At 39.0% G+C, this 13,257-nt stretch overlaps 1 protein-coding gene across 1 annotated transcript in view; it reads right to left on the bottom strand.

Moving 5' to 3' along the window:
- Positions 1–5,113: 5,113 nt before the first annotated feature.
- Cby (Chibby) overlaps positions 5,114–13,257 on the bottom strand; it is a 49,198-nt gene continuing 41,054 nt past the window's right edge. Inside the window, exon 4 of the mRNA XM_067158872.2 lies at positions 5,114–5,251. Within this exon, the coding sequence (XP_067014973.2) occupies positions 5,228–5,251 (24 nt within the window). The 3' untranslated portion in view covers positions 5,114–5,227. The remainder of the gene's footprint in view (positions 5,252–13,257) is intronic.

Here is a 13,257-nt window from a genome sequence, read left to right on the forward strand (position 1 = left end):
TGCGTCGCTCATGCCCACCGACCATCATCAATAATGTCTTTAACTGTACGAATGTTTTTGTCTGTAATGCTGATCCGAGGACGGCGATCGTGTTGCTGATTTTCGACATGTTCTCATCCTTTCTTGAAGTTTTTATGCCAGGCAAACACATGCGTCCTTGACAATGTTTGATCACCGAACTGTGCAGTCAATTTCTGGCAAATTTATGTTTTACATCCCTTGGCAACACGAGAAACCTTCGCTGATCAAGGACAGTGCTTTCAGTGTCGCAGATGGATAGTGGCCCTTTTTACAACAGCTATTTCCTTCTTTCTGACTTCAATCCATAAGCAACTACATAAGTAGAATCAGGCAGTCTTTGCCAGAAGAATGTTCCCAGCAATCAGTGCCAGTGTACAAGTATTGCCTAGTTACATCCGTCGTCGTTCTATTTTCAGTGTGTAAATTAATTCTGTCCGACAACAGAAAGTCATTGACCCCTGAAAACATTGAAAAACTGTTAATAACCTACTGCCATGCATCATTTTACAAAGAATGAAACCTGTTTATCAATTTAACACTGAGTTAAAATTAAATAATGCGTTTGGTAAGTGTGTTTTTATTTATTTTAGTGCATATTTTCAACTTTTTAGTGCATATTTGCATGCATATTTTTGGAGTTTTTAGTGCGTATGAATCCGGGCCCTACTGATTATCTTATCAAATAATTCTGAATCAGCATCAGCGCTACGCTTTCCCGGTCTGTACACTCCAAAGACATCAAGTTGCCTATTATCTTTAGAGATGAGCCTTACACCTAGAATTTCATGTTTGTCACCTTTAACTTTTTCGTAGCTTACAAATTCTTTCACCAGAATGAATACTCCCCCTCCTACCATTCCTGTCCTATCTCTACGATACACACTCCAGTTCCATGAGAAAATTTCTGACCGAGCTCAATAGCTCCAGTCGCTTAAGTGCGGCCAGTATCCAATATTCGGGAGATAGTAGGTTCGAACCCCACTGTCGGCAGCCCTGAAGATGGTTTTCTGTGGTTTCCCATTTTCACACCAGGCAAATGCTGGGGCTGTACCTTAATTAAGGCCACGGCCGCTTCCTTCCCGCTCCTAGCCCGTTCCTGTCCCATCGTCGCCATAAGACCTATCTGTCTCCTTGCAACGTAAAGCAAATTGTAAAAAAAAAATTTAAAAAAATTCTGCATCCATTATATCATTTCTTAGCTATGATTCAACTCCTATTACAATATCTGGTGCATACATATATATCAAATGACTCAATTCTATTCCTTTCTTCACAATACTTCAACAGGTCAACACTAACACTTCTATGACTTCCAGATACCTGTATCCTTACCACCGCTCCCTAAGCCACCCCGTTTCCCTGAATGTACCTCCCTATAACTCTTCCAAACAAATTTCCTAAATTATACATACCACTGTGGTTTAAGTGAAGGCCATCTGAGTGCAGATCCCTATCTCCTACCTACCCATTAGGATCTAGAAATCTCACTCCCAGTTTCCCACATACCCATTCCATAGTCTCATTTAAATCCCCTATCACCTTCCAGTCAGTATCCCTCCTACACATTATTCCACTGATAACAATCTCCACTTTCTTAATCTTCACCCATGCTGCTTTTATTCCTCCACACACTTTCCCCACATGTCTTAACAATGGAATTCCCCATGACCAGAGCCTTAACCCTACCCATCTCATTTGACATCCCCCCCACCGTCTTGGTCAGCCATATCTTTTCTGACAGCTGCAGAAGCTACATCCTCCTCCCTTTCCTCCCCCCCATGAGCCTCTTCCATCTGTCTTTTCCTATCCTCTACATTTCCTTTTCCTACGCTTTCCCTTCCTCCTACTTCCACACTTCTCAGCAACAGCTCCCTGTTCCTCATCTTACTTCTGTTGTACTTGCAGTGACTCGTACCGATTTCCCTTCCTCCTACTTCCACACTTCTCGGCAACAGCTCCCTGTTCCTCATCTTGCTTCTGTTGTTCTACCTGCAACGACTCGTACCGATTTCTCACAGACACCTGTCTTGATTTCTGATCCTGAATAGAGCCCTTAGCCTGCAATCTCCTTCCCCTTAGAACATTCGACCCCCTGTCTTCTACAGTTCTCCCCTTTCCTCCTACCCCTCTTCTATACTTACTGTATCCTGTACATTGTTTGAGGGAGGCCTTCCTTGCTGTCTTCTGAGAGAATCCTAATTATCTCCCTCAAACTCTCCAACTCCTCCCTCAACTTATTATGTGCAAAAAAAATATTAAAGGAAAGAAATATTGCCTCACAAAGATCACACGACAATAAGGTTAATTAATATACCACTACACTACAATACTACTTAGTCATACTATATTTTTATCCTACAACACCCTAACAGGATAAAAACTGCTATTATTACTGAATACCACAAGAAATACACGAGAATTACACAATTCTAAACTGCAGTTAAGTCTATCCTAATTACAGCAATAGAATTCTAGTTGGACTCTTTCTACAGATACTTCTACTCATCGTTATCATCATTTTCCTTTAATCCAGCTGTAGCCAGGTAGCCAAATATGGTTCCTCTCCACTTTCTTTGGTAGGGGTCACCCTAACATTTTCCGTAGCACCATATCAGCTAATCCATTAGGCTATTGTTACGATGGGCTCGCCACACCCAAAGGCATTTTATACCTACTGTCAGGTTCAAAATTAGACCGCCCCTAACATGGAGTCAGACTCCTTTCGTAGCCGCTCCTCTGGAGTACAGACGCTACAGATTTTCCCCTTACGCCATCTCCACCGTACCGATGTCCACCTTCTCTGCCATAGATGCCGTTGAGGTCTTCACTCGTAACCCTGAGCTGGGACCCATACCAGATGTTACACACCGGGTCAGTGTGCTCTGGGGCTCACATAGGCAGGGGCGCCACTCCCTGGGTAGGGCTGCCTCCGGAGAGGGTCAATCTGCTACTTCTACTGTACTACACAAATAATTTACAATAGAACAAGCACGCTAATTTCTAATAAGATACCACAATACACTACAATAATTTTAAACTACATTCAGATGTATCCTAATTACAATTGTTACTACTAAGCACAAACAGAAATGAAAATTGCAAGTTTGTAATTCGCAAGGATTACTTAAAGATTACCAACAAAGCTAAATGCATAGACAGATTATTATTAGTACTATTTTATCCTACTATGCTCTAATAGATACACACGAAAGCTACACACGAATATAGCATGCAAGATACTATCTAAATATACCATATTTACACTACAATTCTCAGCTGAAATGTGGTTATATGATATTTACAGCTGGTGGATTACTCTTATTTTCCCTACTACGTGGGACGGAGAGTGTAACTGTATTTAAAGTTAAAAACTTCATGGTTGGTCTGTATTGAACTGAGAATTATAATAAGATAAGGTAAATTTAAGGGTTCTACCTTTTCTCTACAATACAATTATATTGTGCAATGTATCACAACATGTTTAATATGGTACCGGTTTCGACACTATGTTTGTGTCATCATCAGCCGATCATTAAAAAGAGCAAAAGAACAAAATATACAAGACAATATTCACATACATGACACACAAATAACTTAGTTCCTCTCGGCACATCAGGCTCCACGGCACGCTGAGCAAGGTTGTTTACGCTCCGCATCGAACTGAGAAGCCTAGGTCTTATACAGAAAAGAGGGCCTTCACCTTTATAGCTTTCCACTGCTCAACGTACTGCAACACTTAAACTTTAAAGCCACTGTTATACATCAGTTGTATTTCAAAGTTGTTTCTCTATTTAGAGATCCATTTTACTCTGTCACAACAAGGTAACAAATTTAAGATTTTAATGTGTATATTCAAGATTTTAAACACATACCCAATTATGACTCAGCATTAAAGCTTGGCTTTCCTCATTGCATCAAGATTAATCAAGACTATCATGTCTTAAATACGTTATAACTAGAAGAATCATGTTTTTAAAACTTTAATGTGGATTTTTCGTTAAGGATTATCTTACTTTTAAGTGTTTTACTTGTTATTTGTGTGTCATGTGTGTGAATATTGTCTTGTATATTTTGTTCTTTGCTATTTTTAATGATCGGTTGATGATGATCACAAACATAGTGTTGAAACCGGTACCATATTAAACATGTTGTGATACATTGCACAATATAATTGTATTGTACTGAAAAGGTGGAACCCTTAACCCTTACCACTCGTCTGTTGGATGAGGCCCGACATTACGATATTCCTGTTCCGGTCGCATGTCGGGCGAGACCCGACATGACATTATATCGCCCACCGCTCTTGTGCAGTTTCTTAGGCGATAAAATAAACGATGCTATCCTGTACTGCCACCTTTTGGTTCAGCGTGGAACTTTGAAATATCCAGATATTATTTGACAGTCAGTCAAAAATCTATTATTTAGAGGGCAGCGTAGCCGTCAGCTGTCCACTCACGCACATGAAAGGTCGAGCGATAGTAAAGAAACATGGTCGCCATGTGCTCTTCTAGTCATGTATATAGTTTACTGTTATATGTTGTATATGTCGGGTAACACACAAAACCACAGTATTTTCGCACCTCTTCACCTTCCTTATACCCTAAAAGTGAACTGGCGATGTTCGGCTTGTGTACCATAACCCAACATGTGCCTGATGCTGACGGCTGGCACAGTCATAAATCAACCGATCCCGATTTCAAGAAATCGCCGTTTAGCCTACAAACTACCATGCGGTATGAAACCAGAGACTGAATAGAGTTTTTCAATTGCTGTTTACCGATAATTTGTTCGGTGAAATTATTAACGAAACCAATCGGTATGCGATAACGATAGTAATAATAATAATAATAATAATAATAATAATAATAATAAAAACGCAAAATAATTTGTCTTAAATTGCACATATTGCCGTTATTTGCTCCAGTATAGCTTGCTTAAAACGTGTATAGCCTAAATACATCACTTAAAAGCAAATGCTATCTCCAAAATCGTGAAAGATGAATACAGGTCATATAAGATTAAAATTGACATTTAAATACGAGTAGTAGAGACAGCACAGAGAACTTTAATTCGAGGGGTAAGGGTTAAATTACCTTATCTTATTGTAGCGTAGTTGTATGGCAGAGATGTCACTGAAGAGGTGTACTATGGAAATGAGAAGTGAGGTAGTTTCCTGTTCCTTTCTTCACTGAACCAGAAGTTGCTGTTACATATCAGTCTGCCTAGTCCACTGAAATGCATGAATTAACCAACCCTATGAACAACATTTTCACACCATTCATAACAGAGACTGGTTACATTAGGAATGACATTACTAACATTGCTCATACCTCGGGCACTTTCATATTGTCAAAGCTGAGGATGAAACTGAGACAAGTCAATGAAAATAACAAACTTGTTCTAGCCCTTACCAGAAGACATAGTGCATATAAACATTAGGTCTCACCAGCAACGGCAACATCCTATGTTATATTTACAGGAATCATATCAGGGCTCATCTCAGGGTCAGCTTTGTAATGTAACTGGTTAGGTACTCATGTCCTATACTCAAGGTTTCTGGATTGAATCTCAGCAAGTTAGTGGAAATAAATGAGTGTTTCATTGGCACATTCAGGATAAAATTCTAGCGCTCACAGCATCAATAGTAGACAAAGGAATTGTCACTGGGTGTTGTTTTAAGGGGACGGGGAACAGGATTATCAGCCAGCTGAAGGGATATGTAACTAAATAAAGTTAAACTCATAGTCCCTATAGCCAATGAAGGGCATTTGGTCTAAAAAGACATCAGCAGACCACCCAGATTGCCTGTAGATAATAAGAGAGTTGAGTAGTTTATTAAGACTTCCTTAGCTGTATTGCTTGATTGTGTGACTGAATCTCCTTCCTCATAGCAGAGAGCTCTTCACTGAATCTCATGAAGACGAGTGAACCATTCCAATCCTCATTTCAGGATTAAAATAATTAAATGAGCCAGGAACCAAACTCAGAGACTAATTTTTTTAGTTAAATATCCCTACGAGGGATAGAGATCCTTCTACTAACACCACCAAAGTAATAACACTGTATGTCCAACCATTGTCCCATTCCTCTATGGGGCTGGGTATGAAATGAGATGAATCTATGTAGCAAGCTTTTATGACTGAATGTCCTTCCTGACGTTAACCTCATTAGAGGAGTTAATAAGATGAAATTAAGGATGTGATATGACAGTAGAAAGGGAGAGGGTGAAACCCAGTGCCAGCACATAGCCTACTCCTGTTGAATAGCACCAATGGGTCTGCTCAGAGCTTAACGTTCTCATCCGATGGATGAATCGCCATCAACAGCATCATATGACCTCACTTCATATGAACACTGCGGAGAGATTTGGATTGAATCCAGCATTTTGGCACGCAGGCTAGCAATTAGAAATTTTATACTACCACCTCTCCTACCCTGCAGAATGAATCACCATCAATCACTATCAACTGCATCGTATGCCATCACTCCATATGAGCAAATACCTTCTAACACTGCATTACCTTTGCTCATATCTGGTGAATCTTGTCTTTCATCCTCATCTGCTCCTTCATGTGGTGCATACTCAGTGGCACAGTCTTAGTCCTAATTCCTGCAATCACAAAATATATCCACATCCCTCACTCATTTATGGACCTCACAGAAACCAGGCCAAGTGCTATGGTTTTCTTGCTGAATAATCTTACTCTTACAATCTTTGGTACCCTTTTTTCACACCTGTTATGAATACATATCTATGTTTTTTCTCCCATTACCTAAATATTGTTATTTCCTAACATAACCAGTCACATCCTATTTGTTTATTAAATTAATTTCTTCCAGTTGATATTGATTGTGCCTCATCAGCTATTATTCTGTTTGGCTAGTCTTTGGTGTGTCATATCAAGTGGAAGTTTCTTTCATAGAACTAAGGCTTGCCAATGTCCAACTCCTTGGCTGAATGAACGGTCAGCTTTGAGGCCTTCAGTTCAGAGGATCCTGGGTTCGATTCCCAGCTGGGTCGGGGATTTTAATTGTGTCTCATTAATTCTTCTGGCTCGGGGACAAGGTCTTTGTGTTTTACTAACATTTCCCTCGTCATATTCAGACAACACATCACAATACCAACCACCACAGAAACACACAATAGTGATTACATCCCTCCGTATAGAGTTTGTGTCAGAAAAAGCATCCGGCCGTAAAACAGAGTCAAATCCACCGTTCGCACCCACGACCCCACAGGTGTGGGAAAAAGCGATAGAACAAGAAGAAGATGAAAAACTATCAAAGTCATTATAAAGCATTGGTAAATGTCTCTTAAGCAGTGTGCTTGCCTTACTTATGTACATACCTGGTGAGATTTTAATTCCAATTGTTTAGGAAACAGTGGTGCATTGGGAAGCCTATACTATAGTAAATTGTATTCAATCAATTATAAAACTTATTCACATTCTCACTGTTTAGAATTCGACATTGAAAAACATCGCTTCTAACCAATCGGATGACCACAAAGATAATATCTCAGAATATGAGGGCGGATCAAATATAAACAGGAATTTTTTTTAAATTTATTGCATCAACCCAAAAAAATACACATATAGAGATCATTTTTCTACATAGTGCCCTGCCTTCCATACGCATTTTGTCCATCGGATTGGTAAGAATTTGATGCCGTCCTGATCGAAAGAAGAGGGACGTGTGCAGAGCCAGTTGTGCACAAACTCCTCTACACTTGCATCATCATCGAACTGTTGTCCTCCTAGGTCTTGTTTGAGTGGTCCAAACAAATGGTAGTCACAGGGTTATGAATATGGACTGTACGGAGGATGTTCCAGAGGTGTCCAGTGAATTTCCTCCAGTTCTTCCCATGTTAAAGCGACAGTATGCGGCGTTGCATTGTCATGGAAAAGAATGACGTTTTGGATTGGTTGCCGGTGTCACTTGTTGCGATACGCAGCTTTTGCTTCGTCTGAAATGCGACAGTAATAGGCTGCATTAATTGTCCTTTGTTCACGAAGAAAATTCACCAGCAAAACGGTTGCAAGCAACTTTCCAGCAAATGAGCGCGTTTTGGCCTTGACCGGACCTGCTTCGTCTCTTTGCCGCCACTCCATGCTTGCTTGCTTTGACTCTGAGGTGTAATGATGCACCAAAATTTCATCGCAAGTCACAATACAACACAAGAAATCCTCTCCTTCCTCCTTGTAGCGATGCAGGATTCCTTGACAAACTTCCTGGCTTAAAGTTTTTTGTTCCTGATTGAGGAGACAAGGAACCCACCTGGCAGATAATTTTCTGAAATGGAGTTCATCTCGGATGATGGTTTGAATACTTCTGTAACTTACTCCTACGGCTAAAATAATTTGCGAAATTTTTATTCGCCGATCTTCACCAATGATGTCACGAATGGCAACAATGTTGTCTGCAGTGATGCTTGTCCGTGGTCTCCTTTCATGAGGTTCGTTTTCCACAGCTTCTCTTCCTGCCACAAATTTTTTAGCTCACTCATACACTCAAGTCTGCGAAAGTGTTTCTTCCCCAAACTGTGAGCCTTCTCAAAATTTTGGAAGGTTTGGTGCCCTTTTTTCAAGAAATTTTATAATGATGTGCAACAGATGTGTACACACCTCTTGCTCACTCATGGCATACTGAAGCAGCCCAGCTCTCCACTGTCGTTCGCGCACACAAACCCCTTCTCCAGACACCCCCACCAACATCCTGGCCTCAGAATTATTACTAACAGCAGCGGTAAATTCAAATTACCGTTTATATTTGATCTGCCTTCGTATGCCCAAGATACTCACTGCAATCTGTAGTAACTACCAGTCTGAGTGGCTCAGATTGTAGAGTGCTAGCTTTCTTAGTCCAAGTTGATGTGTTGAGTCCCGGCTCAGTCCTATGGTATCTGAAGATACTGAAATACTTCAGCCTCATGTCGGTAAACTAACCAGTGAGTACAAGAACTCTCACAGAACCAAAATTTCTAGCACTTCTATGTTTCCAAAAACTGTAGTAGGATGTAAATCCAACACTTTTTATTATTAATTGGTATTCCAACTCTCAGATCTATTTATTAGGTTCTGTGTGGTTTATAGTGTAGGTCATGGCTACAGAAATTCACACTGTAAATATGTGTGTGTGTGTTTTTTTTTTTTTTTTGAGCCCGGGGCTGGTTAGATCCTCAACAGCTTCACCATCAGCTGTTATAAATAACTTGGGTGACCCTGAAGAGGCATACTAGGAAAATAAGTGAGGTGGTTTTCCTTGGCTTTCCTCACTAAGCCAGAAGGTGCTATTACACAATCAGTCTACTAGGCTCACTGAAATGCATGCACCCATCCACCCTATGCATGAGAATGGCATTATTAGCATCGCTCATACCTGTCACTTTCATATTGTCAAAGCCAAGGATAAGTCTGAGACAGGTCAATGAAAATAACAAATGCTTTCTGTCCCATACCAGAAGACACGGTGCTTTATAAACACTGTACCTCACCAGAAATCTTTATATAATATTATTAATAATTAAAATAGAAAAATATATCATGAACTTGCAGAATTATTTGTTTTTTAAGGTATTCATGAAATCCTAGAACCCTGCAAAGTGAACTGTGAGAAAGACTGCTACTTTATACAAATACCTAATAACCATATCCATTGAGTTATTAAGGATGTTAACTGAAACTTGCAAAATACAATCATTGAGGTAATTTTAACAATGAATCTGATCAGAAAAACTAACATTCAGCAGCAGAGAGATTTGTCTTTTGTGATTTCATTCTTTTTTCACACTTTGGTAAAGGAATAAAAACACAGTCTATATCAGCACAAATTACTTTTTAATGTTTCTATAACATGAATCATGAGTACTGTTTTTAAACATGGGTTTGTCATTTTATGGCTATGGAGCATCCTGCCATGTGTCAAGTAATCATTTAGTTAATAGGTCTTTACTCTGCTATGGACTTGGACTGATAGTCTTGCAGTTTGTTGCTTCAAACAATAATAAATATCCTATGCAACTTGCATTTTTTAAAGTTTTACATTAGACGTAGAAGTTTAGCTGAAGTGTGAAGATGCTGTTTTTGTTTGATGTTTATCGTAATGCTTTCTGCTGTAATAATCTTAGCTTATCCATTGTGCCTCCGCATATGTTCCATTAACAGCCTAATAGAAGTGAAAACACACAGCTTACTGAAGTATACTTTATTTCATTTTCAGATACCAGTAATTAATAGTCAATTTGCTATATTTCATCTAATTTATTCATATATGTTTACATATGCAGATGTACAGTAAACAGTCATGATCGCAGAAATAATATTTAAAATGTCAAAATAATAATAACAATTGCCAAAAAGCAAACAATGATTTCTTCTTCTTCTTCTTTTGAGACCACATTGGATAACTTTAATCAACTCTTTGGTTTGTCGATTTCTTAGTAAGAACTATCTGAGCCTTGCAATTTATTATAAGAACTGACAACAGATATCCATGATAACAAGTCAAGAACTTGTATGAAGAGGTGGACTTCATACAATTAAATTCTTTTAGAATTTTATCTTAGATAAAATATTCGTGATGCATATTTATGGAGGTAAATTAATGAGTTGTCAAAAAAAAAAAAAAAAAACAAACCAATATGTGGCAAGATTCTACCATTGCAAGTTTCAAAAGGATTGTCTTCCAGGCTGTAGGCTGTTGTCACATTTTGATATTTTGGCAAGTTTTGATATTTTGACTATTATACAGCAGGTTTTTTCAGGACAGTTTGACGGTCAGGTGGAATCAACTCCTTTTTATGTAGGTACAAGTGCATGTATGCACTGTACAGAGAAATAATATGGTTGTAAATTTTTTTAAATAATTTATTTTGGCCAGTCAGTATCATACCTCTTAGTTTTGGCTCATAAAACAATACCGCCAACATCATGTGCTTTGCATTTTTATCATGCTTCAGTATATGCCCATAATGGAAATGAAATAAGATTATTAAGATTTAGGTATGAATGCTTTATTCAATTTTAAATTGTTGAATAACAAGTTTTCATTTCAATTGCCAATACTGTTGTAAATGACTTTGTCTTTTTTCTTCAAATGATACTGCTTGTGACCTGCTACTTATTTTTTGGTTCTGCTGGGAGATGCACCATATAGCATGTAAAACAATGACACTTATCAAAATGCAACTATGGCCTCAGAGCCCAGCAGACAATAGTTTTCCATTAGATGCAGTTATGATAGCTTATACCAGTACATGGCAGTTTTTCTTCAGCTGATGAATGGTCGAGTTTTCTGCAGCATATATTCACTGCACACTGTCAAAACTGTTAGTAATGAATCAGAGAAAAATCCAAGTATGGTCATAATCTTTAAGAAAATATTTGTGTAAAAGAAAAACCTTTTGTGCAATATATTACATATGGTTTTAAACTATATACAGTATATATATATGCATGAATTCAAAAAAATAATACTATCATCATTATACTTTTTTGGGAGTAGTTTAAAAACCAATATGACATATCTGCCTTTACTCTTGATAGGCTTACATTATAATATGCATAATATATATTTAATATTGGCATCATTAGAAAATAAAGCAGCATTTTTGAGTGTGTTCATTGAGTCACTGTACTATGAGAGATCAAAGAAGCCAAATTTGATTGGTTCAAACTAGGCTGTGGTTTATCCTTCTTTTGAGTTTTTCCCCATACTTGCAAATACTCGGCAAGTGTTTGTATTTATAGGTCATATTTAAGTGCTGTATTGATGAAGGCATTATATAAATAAGCTAGCATGGCTTATGTGGAACCTGGGATAAGCTGAGAATTTTTTAAATATAGATATCAAAGACAGAAAGCTAAGAAAGAGTTACAAAATACACATAAAAGTTAAATGTAATAATACAGGCTAGTGTGGGTTTTCAGTTCTTGCTGATCTGCTGTGATCAGCACAAGAACTGTAACACTCATTTCCTTTTTTAATCATTTGAGCTCCATTATCCCTAACCAGTGCTTCACACTTAGCACCTATTTATTTTCTAGAGGACCAGGCGAGTTAGCCGTGCGCGGCTGTGAGCTTGCATCCGGGAGATAGTGGGTTCGAATCCCACTGTCGGCAGCCCTGAAGATGGTTTTTCGTGGTTTCCCATTTTCACACCAGGCAAATGCTGGGGCTGTACCTTAATTAAGGCCACGACCGCTTCCTTCCAACTCCTAGGCCTTTCCTATCCCATCGTCGCCATAAGACCTATCTGTGCCAGTGCGACGTAAGCCTCTAGCAAAAAAATATTTCTAGAGGATGGCCAGCTGTAAGAAATTAATATGAAAAATATTTACAACCTTTGTAATTTTTTATCATGTGTTAGCTTACCAAAAGAAAAAGGTTTTCAGGATGGAGACCTGGTTGTCTCAAACACGTAGCAGTAGTTAACCTCCTTTCTTGTTTGTGTTGGAACAAACAGCACAATCTTTGTTGATTTTTTCAGGAAGCTTCCATTTATAGGGCTTCCATGGATTATGTATGTTTGAGTTATCATTCGATAGACTAGTTTGATGCAGCTCTCCATGTCAGCCTATCCTGTACTAACTTTTCATTTCTGCGTAACTACTGCATCCTACATCTGCTTATCATATTTGCACCTTGGTCTACCCCTACCATTCTTACCACCTACACATCCCTCAAAAACCAACTGAGCAAGTCCTGGGTATCTGTGTCCTACGCTTAAGAAAATGGAAATTGCATGAAGGCAGTGGTCGTTTGTGTTGATTTTCAAGATATGGAATGATGCCATGTAGGTATGTAATCGATCAAAGTTTCAGACCCATTGGATTGTTGCTACAGGTCTCCCCACATGATTGGTCACGGAGGAATCATCACCAGTATACGGACTCTGGTGTAGCGAAGTTGACTTGCAGTCTGTGCAGTGAAGTGTTTCCCGTCAAACATGCCTCGATGACAGAGAAGAGCACGATATCAACAACTGTCGCCGTTTGAGAGGGCTTGGATAATTGGGCTGTGTGAGGCTGGATTATCGCTAAGGACTGTCGCGGCATGTGTTGGCCGACATGCATCTACGGTACAACATGTATAGCAGCAGTGGTCAAATGAAGGTACCCACACTCGTAGATCTGGCACAGGCCCAGCGCGACAGACAACTGTGAGAGAGGTTCGCCGCATCATTCGGATGGGCCGGATGGAACCCCATGCAACACCAGCGCAAATTCGAGCAGCTCT

The sequence above is a fragment of the Anabrus simplex genome, chromosome 1 (genome assembly GCF_040414725.1).
Source record: "Anabrus simplex isolate iqAnaSimp1 chromosome 1, ASM4041472v1, whole genome shotgun sequence".
In the NCBI taxonomy this organism is placed as follows: domain Eukaryota; kingdom Metazoa; phylum Arthropoda; class Insecta; order Orthoptera; family Tettigoniidae; genus Anabrus; species Anabrus simplex.